The sequence below is a fragment of the Psittacula echo genome, assembly GCF_963264785.1.
Source record: "Psittacula echo genome assembly, chromosome: 3".
Lineage (NCBI taxonomy): Eukaryota > Metazoa > Chordata > Aves > Psittaciformes > Psittacidae > Psittacula > Psittacula echo.
Genome location: NC_137736.1, coordinates 103,704,997 through 103,729,693, shown reverse-complemented (window position 1 = coordinate 103,729,693; position 24,697 = coordinate 103,704,997). Strand labels below are relative to the sequence as shown.

General features: G+C 36.1%; 1 protein-coding gene across 4 annotated transcripts in view; it reads left to right on the top strand.

Moving 5' to 3' along the window:
* The window catches only part of NBEA (neurobeachin), a gene marked incomplete at both ends in the record, with an annotated part of 526,482 nt that overhangs the window by 188,677 nt on the left and 313,108 nt on the right, over window positions 1-24,697 (top strand). For all 4 annotated transcript variants that reach the window (XM_080613294.1, XM_080613295.1, XM_080613292.1 and 1 more), the window contains 6 exons: window positions 562-742; window positions 2,112-2,242; window positions 3,564-3,671; window positions 5,858-6,026; window positions 7,408-7,503; window positions 23,583-24,021. In XM_080613294.1, the coding sequence (XP_080469420.1) occupies window positions 562-742; window positions 2,112-2,242; window positions 3,564-3,671; window positions 5,858-6,026; window positions 7,408-7,503; window positions 23,583-24,021 (1,124 nt within the window). The remainder of the gene's footprint in view (window positions 1-561; window positions 743-2,111; window positions 2,243-3,563; window positions 3,672-5,857; window positions 6,027-7,407; window positions 7,504-23,582; window positions 24,022-24,697) is intronic.

Sequence of the window (24,697 nt, the reverse complement as noted above, 5' to 3'; positions counted from 1 at the left end):
TTTTTACTTCCCCTCGTTGCTGTCATAAGGGAGTAAATTCTCTTCTGATCTCAAGGAGAATTGGAATCTGTCAGGCTCCTGTATGTATAAGCATTCCCAGGAAGAATTAATTCATAAAAACAGGGCAAAACTGTCTGATTTTTTCCACTCCACTCCTCACATTTACTTGTTTATCTAAAGGAATGTAAAAGCTATACAAACAGTAATTGCTTTCATGTTACCTGACAGTTTGCTTAGCCTATGGAGTACATTGCACCCTGATATACCATGCATTGTTTTACTATCTGGCCACATTTTGTCTTTATGTAATTGCTAATAATTTTCTCATATATATTACACTTTTAATTATCTATTAAAGCATGTAAATGTAAATAATTTTCTCACTCTTCATGCTGTCCTACTTTGACTCACCACTTATGTTAATGGTAACAGTAGGAGATTTTAAAATAACTTTTCAATGTATTTGTCAGTAAGCATAACAACTTAGATTTGTGTGTGTGTGTGCTATCTTTATATTTCAGTTGTGTTCAAATAGTTTAATTCAATTTTCTCCTTTTAAAGACTGAATTGGAAAATATTGAAGTGACACAAGGAATGTCAGCAGAGACAGCAGTAACTTTTCTCAGCCGTCTGATGGCAATGGTGGATGTACTAGTATTTGCCAGTTCTCTAAATTTTAGTGAGATTGAAGCTGAAAAAAACATGTCTTCTGGAGGACTAATGCGACAGTGCCTAAGGCTTGGTAAGTCAGCAGACAGTATATATTAAATAATTACTTACAGATCAATGCACTATAGATGGATCAGATAATGACATGTAGGAAAGGAGTTGTACTGACTATGATGTGATAAAATAAAAATCTCATTTATTATTTGTTTGATACATTTTAAGCTTAATTTAGGCAGAAGAAGAAGTTAAAATGATGTGTTTCAAATTGTTCTTATGTTTTGGGGGAGTAAAAATATTAAATATAAGTAAATAAATACAGGTTGTTTTTTTTTCCTTACAACTGTTTTGCTGCCCTCATGCTTCAGGTTTCCTTATTCATTTCTCCAAGGTTTTGGAAGACTACTTGTAGTCTATGTAAGACTAAAAGCATAGGATGCACGTGCAGACTCTGTAGTCCTTAATATATGTTGCAACAGTCTGGCACCTCTCTTCACTGTTTATTATTTGCTATACACTGTTACAATTAATTTAGGAAACTTAAATATTTATGAATAATTCAAACTATTCTATGCGAACTACATCACTTTATCCTTGTGAACATTAAATTTTGACTGTCATCTGTCATAATGTTGTTTTCCTAATGTTACATCCCACATACTTTTTCACTTCTGAAATGATGAATATTTTTTGTAATCAGTCCTATTATTATTCATACCAGTTATTATGTCAGTGATAATTATACTGCTTCTAGGATAAAACATGTAGTTTATTCTCAGTGATCAATTTTCCTCGAATTCTACTATTTTTTTCTGTTCTAGCTGTATGTAAGTACTTCAGATTTTAACTGTTAATAACTGATCAGTAACGTACAAGAGCTGCAGTTCAAGGACCAATAATTTTCAGATTTTAATATAGTGATATGACACATATAAAACAGTTGTTCCAATAAAGAACGGAATAAGTAAGTCGTCATAATGGTTTCTTTAGTACTGACAGTCTAATGTGAGAACTGGATGCTGGAGAGGGACTCTTCACTAGGGACTGTAGTGATAGGACAAGGGGTAATGGGTTAAAACTTAAACAGAGGAAGTTTAGATTGGATATAAGGAAGAAGTTCTTTACTGTGAGGGTGGTGAAGCACTGGAATGGGTTGCCCAGGAAGCTGTAAATGCTCCATCCCTGACAGCGTTCAAGGCCAGGCTGGACAGAGCCTTGGGTGGCATGGTTTAGTGGGAGGAGCCCCATGGCAGGGGGGTTGGAACTAGATGATCTTAAGGTCCTTTCCAAACCTAACTATTCTATGATTCTATGATTCCATGATTCTAACTATGTTGCACTTACTATTTGGACATGATTATTGACATATCAAACTAGATGTACAGACTGTTACTAATTTAAGAATGGAAAATATTCTAATGTGTAGCATTTCCATAACTTTTCAGTTTGTTGTGTGGCTGTGAGAAACTGCTTAGAATGCCGGCAAAGGCAGAGAGAGAGAGTCAACAAGACATCATTAATCAGCAGTAAGACGCAGGATGCCCTTCAGGGTGTAACTGCATCAGCAGCAACCAAGGTAACCCAGTCTACAGTTACCAGTAGGAATGACAAGTCTGTACCACTGCTTTATAGGATCAGAAAATAATTGTAACTGCCTTCTCAAATATTTAGCCAAAGCTCAACTGGTTTAAAATAAAAGTATTTGAGGGAGTTTGCCTGAAAGAAGAAAACATTAATTGCAGTAGTATGACTGAAACAATTTTAAACGGCTTTTTCAGTCTTGCATGGTCTGCTTCAAAGAGTAAGTCCCATTACTCACCTCTGTCATATATACCTGCATAGCTTTTTTAACCTGTCAGAGCACTTGCAGTCTTGACGAAATCCTGCAATCACATCTTTGTTGGTGAAACATCTGGGTCTCGGTAACTTCAACAGACCTTTGTGTGTATATTAGACATCAGTATTTTCTATCCAATTTTATGAATTAAACTTGTCTAATATTCAAGTACAGCTTAGTTCTTCCAGCTTCTTTAATTCATTGTTAATCTCCTTCTTAAAAAAACAAAACAAAACAAAAACCAAACAAAAACAAACTGAAAAACAAAACTTGTGTACTGCTTTAAGACTTTGAGAGTCCTAAAGCTAAACTCGCAAAGAATTTAACACGTTCCATGACTAAAGTACAATACTTTGCCTGATGTAAAGGTTTCCGTTTTTTTTTTTTGCTACTATACTTTCATTACTAAGTTCAGTGGTTTTTCTTCTCTAAAAACTTTTTTAAGATAGCATTTACCAATTCAGCTCTTTTCACAATCTTATTTCATTAAATCTCACTAAAAACATTACATTTCTCCACATTATCACATTTAGTGCAAAGCAAATCTCTGTAAGGAGACTTTTAGATATTTAGGCCTTGTTTCTAATACATTGTCATTTTTTAAAGGAAGCATACTGCTCTATGCTTTCATAGTAATAGCAGTTATTCTGTAAGTAGTCTGTAATAATTCTCAGTAAAATGAACATGAACTGATTTTTTAAAATATGCTAATTGTTTCTAAATTTAACACATGTATTAGAAACAATTTATTGTACTGCAATGAAACAACTGTAATCTGAAATAACCTTTTGTGTGCAAATTATTATCTAAACTCTGGGAAGAGATACAGATGTTCTGAGGTACTTAGAAGATGTAACAGTTTATATCTAAGTAGTTAGTATTAAGACAATAATATTGCTTTATTTCTAGAACTCTTGTCTGAGTATTATGTTGGAAGGATATTGGTAGCAAAAAGCATGTAAGATTGATGCAATATCTAAAAAAGGTGTCAAATTAAAGTCCTAACAGAAATTTTTTTATATTTGTGAGGGAGCTAAATCTCACTACTTTTTATTTTTAGACTCCCCTTGAAAATGTCCCTGGCAATCTTTCTCCTATAAAAGACCCTGATAGGCTTCTTCAGGATGTTGATATTAATCGTCTACGAGCAGTTGTTTTTCGTGATGTGGTGAGTAATACGTGCTATAATCCTTTCTTCTGCAAAATCATCACTATATTTTGAAAGAGATTTTGATTGTCCCAGAATTAAAAATATCCTTCATGTGTTATACTTCTTATATTATCTGCAAACCGTCTGCTCTTGGCTTTGTAACTACCAGCCACTTTCTGCACTTCAAAATCATACTGGTAAGCTATTTGAGGTTAGTAGTTAACAGTCAGACTTTATACTAGTCAAATAATCATAGCCAGAATAAATCAGTTATAACCTGTGTTGATTAAAACTACACTACTAAAGGTGTCAGTTATTTGTCGAACGAGGGTAGGAGGAAGAATTATTATATGTATTACAGAAGTGCATTAAGTTGATTTAGAAAAAGAATTTTTACTTCTGCTAAACATACATGTTGTCGTGGTTTAAGCCCCAGCTGTAAATTAGAACCACGCAGTCTACTTCCCTCCCACCCCCCCAGAGGGATGGGGAGGAGAATCGAAAGAATGTAACTCCCACGGGTTAAGATAAAAACAGTCCAGTAACTAAGGTATAACACAAATCACTACTGCTGCCACCAATAATAATAATGATAAGAGAAATAACAAGGGAGGAGAATACGATACCACCCGCCGGAAAAGAGCCCGACAGAAAAGAGGACGTGCCCTTCCGGGTAGCTCCCAGTTACATCGCCCGGCATGACGTGCCGTGGTATGGAATACCTCTTTGGCTAGTTTGGGTCAGGTGTCCTGTCCCTGCTTCCTCCCGGCTTCTCCTCCTCCCTGGCAGAGCACGAGACTCACAAAGTCCTTGATCAGTCTAAATATCGGTGTTATCAGCTCTGTTCCCAGGCCGAAAGTCAAAAACACAGTGCTGCAACAGCTACTAAGGAGAAAAACTGACTGCTACTGCTGAACCCAGGACATATGTACATATATAAATGTATTTTAAAATGTTTTTCAGATTTTCTGCAACTATTTTTTGCATGAAATTGCACCACGATGTGTTTGATTTTGAAAGTAGTACAATAAGAATTGTTATTATATATATACAAATACATGTTATGTTTAAACTTCTCCAACTTAAGTATGAGTGTATTGAAGTAAAAACTGAAGTTAGAAATAAATTCGAAAAGAAAAAGGTAGTACATGACACAAAAAACCACATCTGTCAGGATGACCTTGAAAAGGAAGGGTTGAATTTGGAGATCGTCTGTCACTTACTCTTTTCTTAACTAGAGGAGAATAGAGGAAATACTGTTTCTGACATTCCTATGAAAGAAGTTACTAACAGGATTTCTTGTTATTTTAATAATTGCAAAGACATGCAGCCAAATTAAATAACACCCAGAAAACATTGAAAACAGGCACTGGATTTCTAAGAGAAATTGCATACTTGTGGAATTGAGACAAGGTGAAACTGCTATAGGAGTAGAGAGAGGCTGAAGTCTTAATTCTACCATGTTGGGTTTTACACCATAATAATAATAAAATACTTTTCAGTTGAACTGCAGCAACTTAAGCTCAGTCAGGATGATATCTAAGCCATAGTTTACATAGTACAGCAGGCTGGCGTGGGAGGAAAAGAAGACAGCAAAGTTGTTTTGGTCCTGACATTTACTTAAATCAGAGTCCAGGAAAACTAGGATTGCTGCGGACAATCCTGTTGAGGGAGAAGTCAGAATATAGGAGCTGGGATTTACTGCTGGAAGAAAACCAGTGGTCATATCCTTCCTGCTTTTACATGTTACCGTAAGGTGTTATGCCTGCTATGCGTCCAGTGTTAGCTAGAAAAGCATCAGTGAGCTTTATCTTCTCTCTTAGCAGTAGTAGCCCTTAACTTCTTGTGGCGGGAGCTTTCAGAGGCTCATCCTTGTGGCAGCGAAAATCAGTTGCCCTTGCAGTTGGGAAGCCTTGAAAGAACTCAGAGCAGAGTCAGACCTTTGTTCTGAAAAGCTCATTGACTCCACAGTCCCAGAGATTTTTGAGTTGCCAAATTACCTGTAAAATTTAGTACTTAATATATTCTATGTGCATAGTACTCCACTGAAAATCTGTTAAATCCTCTACATAATCTATTTGCTACTATATTAACAGGTATAACATTTCAGAAAGGTATTATTTATTACGTCTTGTGATGATTTTGTGTGAAAATTCTATGGAAATGTCTGATACTATAGATCTGTTCCTTTTTCACCAACACAGGATGACAGCAAGCAGGCTCAGTTCTTAGCTTTGGCTGTAGTCTACTTTATTTCCGTTCTGATGGTCTCCAAATACCGTGATATCCTAGAGCCACAACGAGAAACTGCAAGGTCTGGGAGCCAGGCAGGTAGAAATATCAGACAAGAAATAAATTCACCAACAAGTACAGGTACTTTTGTTTTCTTCAAATGTTATTTGATTTTATTAGAACTGTAATTATTTTACTACAAAGTATTTTTAATGAGTAGCTTAAGATCCGACTAAGAAAATATTTGCTACTTTCTTGCTCTATAATCATTTGGTTCTTTAACATCCATTGGCAGATTCCTGTTATTCTATTTGCTTATAGGCTATAACTAATTTGTATGTGTATAGTGCTTTTTAATGCTTTTTTTTTCTTTAATTTGAAAATAATTAAAAAGAAGCAGGGTGCCTGATGAAGTTAAAGCTGTAAAGTACAAGATAGTTGATCAGCACAGCTTCCTTAATCTGTTATTTGTTAGGAAAAACAGATACCTTTAACTCTATACCGGGAAATGTATAAACAGCAAACACAGCTGTTTGCCCATGTGAACTCCTTTTGTTTGAGTGAGGAGGTTTGTGAAAGGGTACTGGTGAAGGACTGAGTATTTTCTTGGAGTCCTGCTGTGTTGGTCCTTGCATTTAAAAGGCTATGGAAACAATATGATAAAAAGGAAATATTTTTGTTGCCTTCTTTGACTGAGCTGTGTATGATTTTTAGTAGTAGTACTGGCTTTTGCTAGCATGTGCTCTTCAATCTGAGAGGGAGTTTGTTAGCTGTCAGAACTCATCAGAAATTAGGAATCCAGACATTACCCCGCGTTGTTTTAAATATTTTAAACAGTTCAGTAATTTTTTTCAAGTCTGGTTGGACTGATTATAGCTGTACCTTCTGTGTTTAAGGAGCTGAAGCCAGTAATTGGATTTGTGTATGAAGCTCTTTATGTGTGTTTTTCTTCTTGTATTGATCTTTGATTACTTCATTTATGGGGTTGCTAATTTTCATTCTTCATAGAATTTATCTTCTAATTTGTGTCATATTTATATTTAGTCATTTTTTTCTAATTCATCATGATATTTTCATTTACTACTTATACGTAATTTTTAAAGTCCATGTACTTGTAGGCTTTCCATTTTAAATGTACATGAACATTGTCAGTTATGAGAAATAATAAATTTTTTGTGCCTTCCTGGTTATATGTTATGGTTCTGCACTCAGAAACTGCTGGTTTCAGTGAACTGTATCAGCCATGACTGTCTTGCCTCTGTGCCTGTATATATATAAATATATATATATCTCTGTGTCTCTTTTTCCCCATGAATGTTGCTCTTGAAGTGCCCAAATAATAGGTATGCTGTTTCCTGTCTCTTGATACAGAACTTGTTTTCTTCCTTTAGAAATTTTTGTTGATAAAACCATATTTGCATGTTTCAGTGAGATAGGATATCTGTCATGGATCCGCAGTGGACCAGGCCACACATGAATGCTACTAGCTGGCTCACATTTGATTCCATGATTTTCTCCACAGTTGTGGTCATACCATCTATCCCTCACCCAAGTTTGAACCATGGATTCCTTGCCAAGTTAATTCCTGAGCAGAGCTTTGCCCACTCATTTTACAAAGGTAATATTAACATCATCTCCTAACCTGTTTGGGTGTTCTTATTTAATGTAATGTAATTCAAGAACTAACTGTGATGTAATTGTTGCTAAATAAATATACGCCTCAGGTTACATGGAGATCAGACCTGATGATACCTTTAAAACTTTAACTTCCTGCCTACATTTGTCCAGGAAATCTCTTTCCCACTTTTTACTACCATTTATTAACTTTGTTATGTGGGAAAAAAAAAAAAAAAGGCCGTCAAGAGGAGAGAATGAATCTAGAAATTTTCAAATGCTTTTGGTTTGTGGTTATTCTTTTACAATATTAGGTCCATAAAAATAAAATCAGGCCTATATTAAAAATATTGTGTACCACAAGCATGTAGTGGTTTCGTAGTATTCCCTTTCCCTATATCTTTTCCTGCTGTTTGCCTTTCTCGTTTTTTTCTTGCCTTCTTGATGGTATGTAAACCCCTGATATTGTATGTATTGTGAATTATTTTATGCCTGTTAGTTAATGTGCTGTGCTGTGTTTTTCTTGAAGGAAACTGCTTTTGTGACCAGAGCAACTATTATATGTTTTGGGCCTGATTTGTTTTGTTTGTTTGTTTGTTTTAATAGATACTGTATAGTGTAGGGAACGTGTTTTTCAAATGTCATTCCTTGAAAGAGAGAGTTACCTGGATGTAACTTCAGCCAACTTTGCATGTACGTTGCCCCATTTATTTGCATGCACTGTGCTGCAAACACAGAAATGTAAGATAGGTTAAAAATTTAATCTGATTAAAATGTTCTTGGTATAATTTTGAAAAAATCTCAGTGGCTAAAAAGACTAGTTTATAAGAAGTTTAAGAGGTTTAAAATTGCATCCTGTGTAAAAGAACAGAAATAGTTAACTGCCTACTTTAGTAATAATGAAACATTATGTTTATCATATGCTGTTCTTGGAGCATTATGTTAAAATACTCATTACACCAACTTAAACTTTCACTATGTTAATCTGGAATTTCTTAAATGAAAAAAAAAATCATTCAATTTGCTGATGTAATATTCTTTGTTGTGATGTAGTTGCATTTACATGACTTAATCTGTCATTGATAAAACAAGGAATCATTTGCTCTTAGTTCGGAAGAGTACTGCAGTGCTACGTGGTATAATAGAATAGACCCTCAAATTTTATTAAATACTGCTTTCCCTCTTTTTTTTTTTTGGGGGGGAGGGGGGCATGTTTCTGTTTATAAAGCATAGGATATTTTATTTTTAACCAACTTTGCTAGAAAATGGGGGTTGTTAGACTGCCTCAAGACACAAAGACATTTTATTTTTTTCAAATTTAATGAAAGAAAAATAACCTAAACAACATAGATTATATTGTCTTTTGTGCAAATCTTGGTATTTGTTGTAAGTGACAAAAGACGGGGAAAACCAAATAGTTTTTCTTATCCACATACAGTACATGCCTAAAATATACCTAATGAAAGCAGAAAAAAGTTCAAGAAAAAATGGAGGCAGCCATACAAATTCAGAAGAATATTTCTGATAAAGCATTTTTTAAGAATTGTGTCTTCTATGCTATTGTTGATAATACTTGTTTTACCTTGAGTTAAAGTAAAATACAGGTTTGTTTTTAAAATAATTCAATAGAGCTATAGTAAAAGTGTTAGCAGGATACAAAAGAAAAGTGTTTTGGCTCTAGAAACAAATTGTTCAATAAAGGAATTGCTGTGTGCAGCTGCTTGTTATGTGCAATTTATTTGCTGATAAAATCACATCATTCAAGGTTTTAACTTCATGAGGTCTCAGCCTCTTACAACTAGCCATTTTATGTGTAAGAGAAGAAAATATTTTCTGCTTTTTATATTCTGATCCCAGTTCCTCCATTTTGAACATTAGCATGAAGTGAAATAAAATAAATAAATAAATAAATAAATTGTCAACACTGTCAGAAAAGGCTAAAATTCAAAACCTGTGTTTTCATTTCAAGAAAGCCAATTTCTTTCCTCTTTGTGATCTGACATACGTTCATATGTTGGTAGTGAGCATGTAAGATTTGGATATTATTTTAAATTTTAAGTTATTTTGACATGTCATTGAGAGGTTTAATGTAGCATTATTAGTAAATACATATTTTAAAGCAAAATCCTACTTATTAAAAAATTGATAAAAATTCAGTTGTTATGTGGAAGTAGAGTCTACATTTTTTTCATTCCATATGACATTAAATGGATGTAAAGGATTTGTCCTTTGTTGTTCCAATTCACTACAGCAAATTGTAACATTATTGTTAGAACTATAAAAGACTTCTTTGGGACAGATCTCTAGGAATTAAGGGAGAGGGATTGGTTGCTTGAAATCAGTCTATTTTTAGTAGATGGAATCTAATTATCTGGCCAGGAAACTTGCTGGGTAAGATAGGAGTAGGTATATTGTCAGTATGTAAGTGAGATAGATACTTATTTTCTTAGTGGTGCTTCCTTTTTTTTCTTTGCATGGGACAGTATCTCTAATTAAAATATATTTTAAGTATGTGCGAAATCCTGCTTGTGTTAGGCACATTACAATATGTGATTGGTGTATACTTCTTATGAGTAACTGCAGCTGATGTCAAGTGCAGGTTACAAGAATTCTAAACATTATACTTAATATAAAACTTTTCACTTCAACATCATATAAAATGTTGACCCTTGCCTAGTTTGTTGATGATATTGTATCCACATAAAACATTGTATTGAAATAAAAAGACTTTAAAATATGGTTTGCAGAGAAATTTATGCTACTTTTACTTACAGATGTTTGTAAGTGGTAAAATAAGGATTTCATGTTTCTTTTGCTGTTAATTATAGATTGTTCACAAGCTATATGTTATCTTACACTGCTTAAAGGAGAAGGGACACACCTGGGAAGGAAAAAATAAACCAATGGTGTCCATGACTACCATTTAACAATAAAAATGTTTATTTTTTTATAACATTCTATACTTCTCTATTTAGTTTTCTTTCTAGCCAGATCCATGGGGAGGAGAAAGATGTGTCTCTATCTGTAGATTTACTCCTTGTCATAAGTTTTTTTTGTGAGTTCTTGGGTTTCTTCTAGTTTCTGGTAACTTTAAGGGGTCTGTAGCTTCTAAAATAGTCTTTGTTCAGTCAGAACTTGCAAAATGAAATGAAAGTTCCTTTTCTTTTAAATTTAGGTCATTACATTATTACTCATTGGAGCCATTTATTATCACATTCTCAAGGAAAATAGCAGATCAAAACTATTCCCTTACATCTGACAGACATCTGAAAAACACAGTCCTACAAAAGTAAATATTGCCAGGCTTGCTTCTTTATGTTCACAATACCAAAGAATTAGAATAAGGTAGGTTTTTGAGATGTCCAATGACTCAGTTTCTCTGCATTTCTGAAAATTTAAAAATGGGAGACAATAATTATTTAGATGCAAGAGCCTGTCAAGTGATCTAAAAAGTTGCCTGGCCTACAGACCTTTTCATTCATCTGATTTCTTCAACTGGCTGCAATGAAGATAAGTTCTTCAATGTAATTAAAATATAGCTATATTAAAATATGGAGGTATAGCTATGGGAATAGCATTAAAAATGTCTTTATCAAAAGGGCAGAGCTGTCTTCTCTTGAATAGTCGAAAATGATGGAAACATTCTTTATCATTCTCACCATCTCTGTGACTCCAACATGACCAAAAGCTCTGTGCTAGATTTTCAGTTTTTATCATGAAATCATCAGTCATGTGTGAGTTATACTTTCTGGAAAATATGAGTAGTGAATCAATGTCTGAGCTAGTCATCTTAGTCTCACTTTTTAATAGGTGGGAGAAGTTAGATACAGTTCATCTGGTCTGCTTTAGAGATTTGCTTAAATGAGAGATAAATAGGGCACTAGAAATTCTTATCTTTTTCCATTCGCTGTAGATGTCTTTGTAGATCACTGCTTTGGTCAGATTAATCCTGGCTCCTTTGACTAGGCTTAACTGAATTCTAGACCAAAAACTTCCTTTATGACAAAAGCTGACATGAAATTCTTTGATCTCAGACACTTAATCCAGTCTAATGACATTATGTGCGTTAGTAATATCCCCATCCTGTAGATAGCTATAATTTGTTACATCTATGTTCATAGATATATATTCTTCTTTATGACTACTACATGTATATGGTTTGAAAGTAGGGACTATATATCCATCTAAACCCTTATGCAATGTCTTCAGTTTAATGATTGGCATGCATGTTCCCTTTGTACCTGACATCTAATAAATCTAAGTAATGCGTATTGTTATCCCTAGAATAGCCCCTGTTTCTTCTCTACCTATCTAACAGTGTGCAATGCAACTAATCTCCTTTCTTCATTGTAAAGTATTTTTGAATACTGATTTGTTTCATTGTATAGATTTTCAGTTTTGTTCTTTTTTGTCTTTTAATTTTTTCAGTCTCCTTTTTTGCCTGCTGAGTGCTTGAGGTCCTCAAAGTAAACTATTCCTTGCAGTCTGATGCACTAGTAAACCCCTTTATAAAAATCTTTGGCTTTCATCTTTAGTAGTGTCTTCCACAAAGATCGTGTGCAAGAAATCCTAACTGTTGTATTTAGTAGAGAAGCAGTACTAAAGCTTGATTTCTACTCCTGGTGGTGGCAGATGATATCAAGTCCTTTGAAAAGCTTCTTTTCAAATTCAGAAGAATGAACATGTCCCTGTAAGCAAAGCTACTTTCCATGGAAGCTGCTTCTATTTTATATTTTGTAAGCAAACACATGAAATTATTCTTAATGTCACAGGAGGTTCAGGTTTTTTGTAGGAGTTATCAAGACTCTTTCAAGGCTTCTGACCTAATGGCATATTCTGAAAATGCCTCTGAGCAGTGGAACTAGCCAGTTCCAACAGCCATTTTCAGATGAAATTGTGTAAGTCAAGGCATTGTTAGTGGTGTGTACTTCTAGTCAGCAGGAACTCCCCCTTGTGAACTGAGCATAAAATGCTGAAATTCATATTTCTGGAATAGCAGCAATTAGACAAGCTTTAGAAAGTAGTGTTTTCATTTTGGTTGATCTCTGTGGTAAGATAAGGATGTTTTCCCAAATCTGGTATGAAAATATCTCTGTTTTGTCTGAAAGGTGTGGAGTTTGAAACTGAAAAACTGAGAGTAGCCCTTTCTCTTACCAGGTAGAGGGTAATCAGTACATCTTTTGGGAGCTGATTGTCTTGTTATTGGAATAAGTCACAGAAGAAATGGAGGAACATGGCACCTTCTGTTAATAGCAGACCCTTGTCCTCGTGGGGGATTTCAACCATCCTGATACCTTTTGGAGGGACAGTATGGCCCGGCACAAGCAATCCAGGAGGTTCCTCAATTGTGTGGAAGACAGCTTCCTCTTGCAAGTAATAGAAGAGCCAACAAGGAGACGTGCCATGCTTGACCTCGTGCTCACCAACAGGGAGGGGCTGGTTTGGAATGTGATGCTCCAGGACAGCCTTGGATGCAGCGATCACGAGATGGTCGAGTTCACGATCCTCAGGACAGTGAGAAGAGTGTGCAGCAAGCTCAGTGCCCTGAACTTCGAGAGAGCAGACTTTGGCCTCTTCAGGAACCTGCTTAATAAGGTCCCATGGGATATAGCCCTAGAGGGCAAGGGGGCCCAAGAAGGCTGGTTGTTATTCAAGGATCACTTGCTCCAAGCTCAGGAGTGTTGCATCCCAACTAGAAGGAAAAGGGTAAGAAGGCCAGGAGACCTCCATGGATGGATAAGGAGTTGCTGAGGAAACTCAGAAGGAAAAAGGAAGCATAAAGAAGGTGGAAGCGAGGACAGGTGGCCTGAGAAGAATACAGGGACATTGTCCAGGAAGCTGGGACCGGGTCAGGAAAGCTAAGCCCCAGTTAGAATTGATTCTGACCAGGGATGTGAAAGAACAGGAAGGGCTTCTATAGGTATATCACAAACAAAAGACAGACTAGGGACAATGTGGGCACTCTTCAGAAGCTATCAGGGGAACTGGCTACCCTGGATTTGGAGAAGGCTGAGGTTCTTAATGGCTTCTTTGCCTCGGTCTTCACTGGCAAAAGCTCTGTCCACACCGCTCAAGTCTTGGAAGGCAGACTCAAGGACTGTGAGAATGAAGACCTTAGGCCCACTGTAGGAGAGGATCTGGTTTGAGATCATCTTAAGAACTTGAATGTGCACAAGTCCATGGGACCTGCTGAAATCCATCTGTGGGTCCTGAAGGAGCTGGCAAATGAAGTTGCTAAGCCACTGGCCATCATATTTGAAAAATCATGGCAGTCAGGTGAAGTTCCCGATGACTGGAAGAAGGGAAATATAACCCCCATTTTCAAGAAGGGGAAAATGGATGACCTGGGGTATTACAGACCAGTCAGTCCCACCTCTGTGCCTGGCAAAATCTTGGAGCAGATTCTCCTGGAAGGCATGCTAAGGCACATGAAAAACAACAAGGTGCTTGGTGACAGCCAGCATGGCTTCACTAAGGGTGAATCTTGCCTGACCAATTTGGTGGCCTTCTATGATGGGGCTACAGAACTGATGGACAGGGGCAGAGCAGTTGATGTCATCTACCTGGACTTGTGCAAAATTTGACAATGTCCCGCACAATATCCTTGTCTCTAAACTGGAGAGACATCAATTTGATAGATGGACCACTCAGTGGATAAAGACCTGGCTGGATGGCTGCACCCAGAGAGTTGCAGTCAACAGCTCAATGTCCAAATGGAGACTGGTAACAAGTCGGGTAGCAAGTGGAGACCAACCTCAGGGATTGGGGTTGGGACCAGTCCTGTTCAACATCTTTGTTGGTGACATGGACAGTGGGATTGAATGCGCCCTCAGCAAGTTTGCCAATGACACCAAGCTGTGTGGTTTGGTTGATACGCCGGAGGGAAGGGATGCCATCCAGAGGGACCTCGACACGCTTGTGAGGTGGGCCAATGCCAACCTTATGAAGTTTAACCATGACAAGTGCAAGGTCCTACACCTGGGTCAGAGCAATCCCAGGCACAGCTACAGGTTGGGCAGAGAAGAGATTCAGAGCAGCCCTGCAGAGAAGGACTTGGGGGTGTTGGTTGATGAGAAACTTAACATGAGCCGGCTTCAGTGTGCGCTCACAGTCCAGAAAGCCAACCGTATCCTCGGCTGCTTCGAAAAGAGTGTGACCAGCAGGTCGAAGGAGGTGATCCTGCCCCTTTTCTCTGCTCTCGTGAGACACAACTTGCAGTACTGTGTGCAGTTCTGGTGTCCTCAACATAAGGAAGTGGAACTGTTGGAGCAAGTCCAGAGGAGGGCTACGAGGATGATCAGGGGGCTGGAGCACCTCCCATATGACGATAGGCTGAGAAAGTTGGGGCTGTTCAGCCTGGAGAAGAAAAGACTGTGTGGAGACCTCATAGCAGCCTTCCAGTAACCGAAGGGGGCCTACAGGGGTGGTGGAGAGGGACTTTTCATTAGGGACTGTAGTGACAGGACAAGGGGAAGTTCAGGTTAGATATAAGGAAGAAGTTCTTTACTGTGAGGGTGGTGAGGCACTGGAACAGATATGCCCAAAGAAGTGGTAGAAGCTCCATCCCTGGCAGTGTTCAAGACCAGACTGGACAGAGCCTTGGACAACATGGTCTCATGTGAGGTGTCCTTGCCCGTGGCAGGGGAGTTGGAACTAGATTATGTTAAGGTCCTCTCCAACGCTAACCATTCTATGATTCTATGATTCTATAATAGCTGCTAATCAGCCTTTATCATGTAAAACCAAGTAACCTCTTCAAATTACAGTCACAATTTTGAAGTAGTTTTAACTGTGGTGGTCTGGATCGTCTAACATGAATTTTCTCAATTCTGGTCATTACTGAAACTATATTTGCTTACCTTCAAGGTTTGTCAAACTGTTGTTTCTTTCAACAGTGCTTCCACATCTTCAGCAGTGGAAAAGTGTGAATAAACTCTTTTTTTACAGTCAGCTGTCAGCCTGTTAATTTTTGAGAACACAATTGATGTTAACCAAATAATGGAAAGATATTTCCATTATTGAAAATTGATGTTTCCGCTCATCATTATTCAGGAGCGTTTCGGAAATTAAAGCATTGCAACAGTGCAATTCACCTGATAACATATTGTGCAAAGAAAATCAGTATGTAGCTTATCACAACATTTAATCAAAACTGGATTGGCTTTTCAACTCCCTTGCTATCACTGTCTGTATATTTCCAAAAGCACTGTAAATGAACAGATTTCTTAAAGGTATGTGCTGCGGATGGACTGGAAGCTATTGATTTTTTTCCTTCACAGAACGAACTATGTTAAAAGGTTGCAGAAACAGCTTTTCCTTTGAAGACAAGAAAAGCATCAAGTTTTCCTGGTGTCATAGCCATGCAGTACTCTGGATATCGTACATTGCTACACTAGTGTTTGTATTCCTAATGTAGTAGCATAAAGGTTTCCAGCCCATTTTTAAACTAGTATTTTGCATAAGGATAGCAGTCTAGCTATGCGAAGTGGACTAAAGGACTAATTTCTGTTGCCTGACAAAATGTCCTTTGCCGCCACAAAGTTCTGACAAAATTTATGGCTTAATCTTCCCCAAAATTTAGTTATACATGTGTTTTCAAGAAGCTGGGGGAAATGTTGTAAGGGACATGGATGATGATCATGAGAATCAAAATTTAAATTCTGCTGAATTTCTGCCTTCTGCTTTCCTGATGAAATATATGCTGCTTATTCCAACTGCCTCTGAGAGGACATGCATGTGAAGATCATGAGATAGATAGAAATAAATATGTCTTGATCTAATATTGCCCTTCATCAACTACTTAAGGCATTAGCAGAGAGGTTTGCACATATATTTAATTTTTAATTGATCAGTCATGGTGTAAGCATGGAACAGTTGTAAAAGGTTGTGAGGTTGGTTTTTTTTATGTAACATCAATACTTATTTTCATTTGTACAAATTACAGATGTTTTGAAACTTCTGATTTTTCAAAGTAGTGCTTAATATAAAACATTTTTAGTATAAGTTTCATCATATATGTGGAATATACTCTGTGCTTCACTGTTAACTTTTGCTGGATACTGTAATCTAAGTGCCAGAATTTTTTTAATTTCTTTTGCAAGAAATGTCTAATCACAGAACCATCAGCTTTCTCAGCGTGGGTCAGAAATACAGGCATTATCACAGGTAACTGCTAACTAATCTATTTTTTCATTATGTGTTTTTGAATTTACACAAGACAAAAATAAAAAATAAAAAATAGAAACTGGCAAAAACTAGGGAAATTCAGCTAGAAAAAAATACTAACATGTTCCTTTTTTGTTGTTTGGTTTTGCAAATGTAAACGGCTAGTTTTATACTCTAAAATGGACATTTATTTAATACAACTTACCGTTTTCTTAAATTTATTTTATGTCTTTGTTGTTAGTGCCTTGTTCATGCTTTCTTTTAAGACTACTGACATTTTGTTTGCCAACCAGGTAATCAATCAGACTGATGTTACATATCTGTCAAGCACTGGGTGAGGGAGGTTTGATTTGTAAGTAAGAATTAAGACATTGCCCAAACAGATCAAGTGTTATGTTTTTCATAAGTGCTCTTTTAATACTCTTTTTTTGGTCAAGGTAGAAGGAGGTGCCCTGTGTGCCCACCTGAGTTCAGGAGTAGTTGGTGGGACAGAAACACATAAGACTTTTGAGGAATTTGAGCAAATAGAAACAATTTATAGTGAACAAAAAGAGAAGACATGCACTTACAGGTGTCCAGCTGTGAAAAGGGATCTCTCCAATCACTTCCCAACCTTAATTTCACCACCCTATGTCTCTCCTGCTCCTTTCTTTCCCATTTCTCTGTTTTTCCTGGTCTAGAGGTACATCCTTTCTCCTCACAAATCCACACCAATTAAAAGGAAATTCCCAGCCCTCTGTCTTAAATCTCCTCTCTCAAGACTGCTCCCTTCCAATTGCCAGCCCACCCAAGAGTCTTTCATATTTGACCTTCCCCAGTCCCCCAGTTTTCAGCTGTGTTCCTCAGGCCCTTAGCCATTCATGTCAGAGCCCCGGGGTATACCTGCTTGTGGCTTTTATTCTTCCCAGCCAGATGCTGCCACGGCATGCTTTCTACTTCCACCTCTTCTTGTGTGCAGTTACTGGCGGTCTGTTAGACAAACAGCTGAATCCATGCTGCTGCATTGCTACCCTTGCAGAAGAAAATGGCCTTTGGTCTGGAAGGAATTTCAGAAACCTGGATAAATGGTCTGGCTGAATAACAGATGCAGGCTAAATGCAGGGTGCATTTATCAAAAGTTTTTCTAGAAGAAAGCAAAAATGACTAATAGTAACCCTAAACCAGGTTCTTTTTGCTTGTTTGTTTGGGTTGCTTGTTTTTTTCTGGTCTTGTTTTTGGGTTTTGTTTTGGGTTGTTTTTTTTTTTTTTTCAATTCAATTAACAAGAAAACTTGCCTAAAAAAATTTTGAATACCAAATGAGTTCTGCAAAATAAAAGTCAGTGTGGCTCAGATAGCCTTGCCTCAGCAATAAGAGAATCCCATAAACTCCATCAGTGGAGCTCAACTTTGCCTATTAATGCATAGTTATCGTAAGAAGAATCATACTGGCCAGGCTGCCAAAATGAGTGTACATGATGAGCCATGGCCAGGATCACTATGCAGGGAATTTTTCCACTGGTGTTTTTATAACTTTCACACAGAAATAGAAATGCCAAGAGGACAAAAGGTCCTGAGTGGATACAGAGCAGCTTGGCATCTTAATGTTTCTTTTACGGTGATTCTTCCTACTGTTGTGCCTTGGCCTCTGAGGACATTTCCATTGCAACTCTACTCTTGGTTACTCCTTTCAATGTACTTTCAAATCAGACCGTTATTACTCTTTGATTTTGTCACCATACTTTGTTTCTCATCACAATTTTAATCGTGCTGCTTCTCATATATGATAACTAGTAGATTGATGTTGCTAGGAAGAGTTTTTTCACTTTATAGCCTAGGGCTTAGGAATTGATTAGTTGACTCTGCCACCTGTGGAGGAAACTATAATATCATTGCCTGGATGGATTAAAAGCATTTTCATCTTGTAGTGTCCTGTCCTTGAAAGTTTGTAAAATACAATAAAGGAGTATATAAAAGGCAGCTAGTAAGGTTATTATCAATGCCTCAAGACAGCTATACAGAAAACAACTCATAAATTTTCCAGTGAATGTAGAATCATAGACTGGTTTGTACTGGAAGGGACTGTAAAGATCATCTTCTTCCAACCACCCTGAACACTTCCATGGATGACATGCAGACTGAAAGGTGGCAGCAACTCCTATATCAAGAATGCTCCAAACCGTTCATTGCCAAATGGTGCTATATTGTTTGCAGCAGAAATTTCACATTAATTTAGGATAGAATGACTTTCAAATAAATTTTCAGCCATATTGTAAGCAGTTAAAAATAATAATGTTCATACTTTTTTACTTTTGAAAATTTTCAGCTGGTTTTTAGTGGGGAGATTTCATGTAATTAAAAATTAAAAAAAAAAAAAAAGTCCACAGGAATATACACACAGTTTTTCCTTTGTTAAAGTAAATAAAGATTAAGAGCTGAATATTTTGTGTTGCCATTTTTTAAAATGGCAAAAATTGCATATTGTTTCCACAGATATGAAATATCTCATTTTTAGATTATTAGATTAATAAACGTGGGGGGATTGTATTTTTTAGGCATATGGAAGCAGTGCAAGAGCTATTTAGGTAACTCGGTAGGTTAAAGCAATTACAACACACTTCATAAATCACAAGCAAACAAGATATTTTAGGGAAGGAGCATGACGGATGAGGTCACCAGATATACAATATGTCATTTACTTAACTTAAGCCCATATTTTTCCCATAATGTAGTAGATGAACTCATTAGTTACAATGAAAAACAGTAAGAAGGAGGCATCTGGCTTCCAACTGCCTATTTCTGACAGGGTTAAGATCACTAGATCTAGTAATGTTTGTGCTTTGTCTACTGACACGGCCTTGTGCTGTAGAAAACTGATGAGGTTTGCTGAAAATTTACAGGCTTACTGTCACAATGTTATAACTTAGGCAAGTGCAGTCAGTTACATTTTTGCTTCTGTTCATATTTATCATTTTGCTAAGTTTTGAGTATTTAGGATTTTTATAAACGCATATGTGTTACCAGTTTAAGATTTTTCTAAGTAAATTTATGAAACAGTATTCTTTATTCCTGAATTCTGAAGGCAACAGAAGTGCTGTGACACAGTAAAAAATAACATAGAATAAAACTTGTGGCTATGCAATGTAGCAGTGTAGTTTATAACTAAAATTGGCTGGGTTTCATGACCTATGATAAGTTTATAACTTGCCTAAAGTAATACTAATACTGATGCAGGTGGTCTCATAATACATCTTTTCAGACATATTTATCTTAATTTCACAAATACTAAATAGCTACTATTCTTATTTGAATGACAGTTATTAAGCAGTTTTATCTATTCTGATATTATTTTCCTTTGATTTACAAAAAATAAATCAGACCTTTTAAATCCATATTCATTTACCTTGCTTGATATTTTAAAAATGAGAATTAATGCATTGGATTTAGGTAGTTTTTAGAGACTGTTCATAGTCATAAATCAGATTAAACTTAATTGGCATAGTGCAGCGTATTCATATTAGGTACTGGAGGCACAGTAAGAAAAGTAAAAATACAAATCTGACTTCTGTGGAAATCAAGTATACATAAACTTAACTGCATATAGAATAACTTGTCTTGATATTTTTTCCCCATATAATTTTAGTTACTGTTATGCATTGTATAGTATGTCACATCTAGAATTTATATCTACGGATTTAATTTTCCTTCCATTTTTGGCTTCAAATGGTGCAGTCACCTAGACATTTTATCTCATTTGGGAACAAATGATTACAAGGCACCTGCTGAGTAATTAAGTACAGTCCTATTTATAGTGTCTTGAAATTCGTTCTGTTGTTTGGACCTGCTACTCTGACTGGAAAGCTATTCCAGAATCTGAATTCAATATTCATAGCTGTCCAACTCTTCCATTCAGTGTAATTTTTTTTTTTTTTTTTTTTTTTTGTGTGTGTGTGTGTGTGTGTGTTTGCACCCCGAAAATACATGTGGAAAAGCTGTTGCGTACCTTCGCAGTACTAGTTTAGCCAGACTGTATTGGCCAAACCCTTTTTTTTCTGCAACAGTAGATCACTGTGAATCTCCATAATGGAACTTCCATCTTTCTCAAATATAGCAGCGTACATGGTATTCCATAATGAACTCTACCAAAGCCTGCTCTAATGCCATTCATACTTAAGTGTTGCAGAAACTACTTCTTTTGAAAAGTTTGAAATCATGTTTGCCTTTTCCATGTCAGTATTGTACTGATAACTGAATTGTTACCCAGTGACTGATGTATCCAGGTTTTTCTCTTCAGTCATTTCCAGTTGACAAATTCCAGTTATGATGGGAATATCTGTGTTAGTCACTGGATGCATAGCTTTTCACTCTTACATGTAATTTGCAGTTCCGTTATAATGCGTTCTTCTAAACTTCCTTCTGTGGCTATCAGTTGTGCCTTGTGACTTTGTCATCAGGAAATTTCACTGGAATGTTTTTACTTTTTAACCTCAAATTTTTATTAAAATTTTTAATGAGATAATTTCTGTGATAGTTTCTCTGTCTGATGTTTTTCTTCTTTTGGAACTATTTGTTGGTTCCTTCTTAGTCAGTTTTTTTTCCCACATTCTATTAATTTCCAGATTCTCCTGACTAAATTATTATCTGTTCTAACAACCCCAGCTTTACTGCATTTTTGTATATTGGCCCTTATTTTCTTTGAGCAATAAATACTTTAAAGGCTCTTTTAGCAAAGCCATTTTTTACTCTATCTTGTTCCATTCCATTACTATCTTTACTCCAAAATAAATCCTGTATCTTTCTTACTGTTGAAGGTTTGCAGTTCAGATCATTTTCTCATCTTTCTTAAAAAGGGAAACCATGCGTGGTTTTCTCCAGATGTATGTTGCTATCTCCACATACCTGTGCAGCAAAAGTGCTTGCTATTGCACCAGTAATTTCACAGACTGTTTCTTTCAAAGTTGGCTTGGAATCCATTCATTCTCATGATTTTAATGCATTTAATTTCAATGGGTATTTGGATTTCCACGACTGCAGTTCTAGTAGCTTTTCTGTCTTTAGCTTTCTGCTCAGCATTGTTGACCTTAATGAAAATTGAGGGTAGGTGTACTCTAACTTCACCATGTAGTGGACCATGTTCTTTTTTCAGTGCCCTGTTCTCATTTACATAATAGCGGAGCATTATGCTATTTTACTTACCGTACATTATAAAGGGTGCGTGACTGACAGTCTAGTCCTACTCTTCCCTTCAGCTGAGAAGTGTTGTATTTGTATGGATGGAGTTTAAAGAGACAAATAAGCATAAAAATCATTAGGATCATGCTGTGGATCAGATGTCCCTCTGTGCCAAATATAGGCAGTACTAAGTAGATAAGGATTTTTTTGCTTCCTGACCCAGAAGAGGCTAAATGCATTTTATGCAGCTCATAAATCCAGTTTCTACTTCCTGCTTCACAAAGCAGGGCTCATATCTATTTGATAAGATGTATTTAAAGCACTTAGGAGAAAGAGAAGAAGGAAGTGGCTTCAGTGTTTATGGCTGTTAAAAGAAGAAAGCAGTACTCCTTATAATGGGTTATTTTTTTTGGTTATTTGCGTTTTTAAAAGCTTCTTCTGTTTTATCAGTATTAGTTTGTTAATACTTATACACAAAGAGGTTTACACTACAATTAGTTCAAACACATAAATAATCTCATATAGAATTTTTTATGTGTGCATGCATACACACACTTATGTCCATGTGGTAAATATGTAGATATTTTACACCTGATTGTATTAAACGATCAGTTATAGATTTCTAATAGTTAAAAGGGCAGGGCTTCATCTAAGAATGTTGTAAAATATTTTCTATAATACCTAAACTGCTGTAACAGCACTACCAAAAAAAAACCCCAAAACTGTACCTGTTTCATATACAGGCTAGCTAAATTTTACAATCAAGAAAGGTGATCCAATGAAAGTAAGGTAGTTTGAAAATAAATTTGAAAATCAGCTTGAGTGCAAGCTTTTTGTTGATATTCACACACTAATTGGATATTCAACTATTAGCTACAGTCTGTTGCTTTAAAAACATATAGCCAAAAAGATGAATATGGAAGTTATTCATAACTCTAACTTTTCACTAAGCATAGCAAATTATTCTTATTTAATGAAAGTCTTGTGTCTGTTTCACCGAAGCAATTGATAGAGGTACACTCTTCTCGGTTACAAGATGTTGTAGAGTTCATTTCAATCTGGAAATGTTCCAAACTCAACGGATTTCACTTGCCTGTCTCTATAATGCTGTATTTATTTTGTTCTTAACATTTACCTGAAAGAATTAGAGAATTTTACCTTTTGTGGGGAATGGAGTGTTGTCTAAAGAATCAACAAGAGTACTTCTTTTTATCATTCATGTATAAATAAATTTATAGTCAATATAATGAGATATGTGTAAAAAAATGTGTATAATACTTTTTTTTAAACAAAGACAAAGCAAACAAAAGGTCTAGTAGTTTTCTTTTGAATACAAGCTTAATAATTGCTGGCAGCAACAAAACCCCTGATTTTTATAGTAATCCTAAAGCATAAGTGATTGCAGTTTTCTGTAGTCTCACAGATCATACAGATACGCAGTCAACAGGTTATGATTTTTAATGTTGTTTTTGCTGGTGGCATTTTGCTATTTGATTAGTGTGTGAGTAGTGGGCTGTAATTTCTAAATGTCACTGAGCTTGCATAATGCAACTTTGGGCTTCCTCTTCCAAGCCTTTATATATGCCAAATAGCTGTGAAAAGCAAAATGTTTTGTATGTAAAATGAATTTTTAAGGTTCAATCTACTAAGATTTACGGACTTTCTAACACATTTCTGTCTTGTAAAACTTTATGATCACATTTTTTTAAAAAAAAGAAAACCAACAAACTAAATTATAATTATTGTTCATAATCTCTGTTTCACTGCAGAGACACCAACTGTATTTCCTGAAAATATCAAAGATAAAGAAACACCAACACCAGCTGAAGATATTCAGTTGGAAAGCTCTATTCCTCATACCGATTCTGGAATTGGAGATGAACAGATGCCCAGCATTTTGAATGGAACAGACTTGGAGACCAGCACAGGCCCTGATGCTATGAGCGAGCTGTTGTCTACTTTGTCTTCAGAAGTGAAGAAATCTCAGGAGAGCTTAACAGAAAGCCCCAGTGAAATGTTGAAGCCTGCATCATCGATATCCAGTATCAGCCAAAGTAAAGGCATCAATGTCAAGGAAATACTGAAAAGTCTTGTGGCAGCCCCTGTTGAAATTGCAGAATGTGGTCCTGATCCGATCCCTTACCCAGATCCTGCACTGAAGAGAGAAGCTCAGGCTATTCTTCCCATGCAGTTTCACTCATTTGACAGGTATATGGCTGGATTCATTATTTTATATTGATGTAATTCAGAAGTTTGAAAGATTTTTTTTTTTTTTTTTTGACATGGTTATTCTATTGGTTTGTATTAGATTGTTAAAAAACAGCTGCATTACTTCTCCTTTACTGTGTTACCAAAGTGGACCATATAGTACAGAGAAAAGTAATTCACCTTGTTTTTCTCTATCAACAGTGAATAAAACTCTACAAGGTACTTGGAAAACAAGCCTGTTGTAAAGAAATATTTTTGCAATAGAATCTTTTTTTCCTCTAAAACATTTTAGTTAAAAGCATTTTAGTGAGGAGGAGGGGTAATATCTGCTGATACAGAACAGACTGCAGAAATTCAATCAAATATTCTTTCAAAGGCTTAAATCTTAATTGGATCCATCATTGCACTGTTTTCTGGTACTGAAATGTTTTGACCATGACAAATTGTTTGCACAGTCATGGTAGAAACCAGTTTTCTTTTAGGTCTTTAAACAGCAAATACGCTCAAGAGTTAGTGTTTAAAAAATAAACTGCTAAATATTTCCTCAGAGAGTCCTTTGTTTCTCTTTTTAGTCTGTAGCTTCCCAGCTTCTCATGGATATACTTTTCTTTAAATGTCCATCTCAAGTTATCCTGAACATAGAAGTTGTGGTAAAATGTGCAATTAATAACATCCT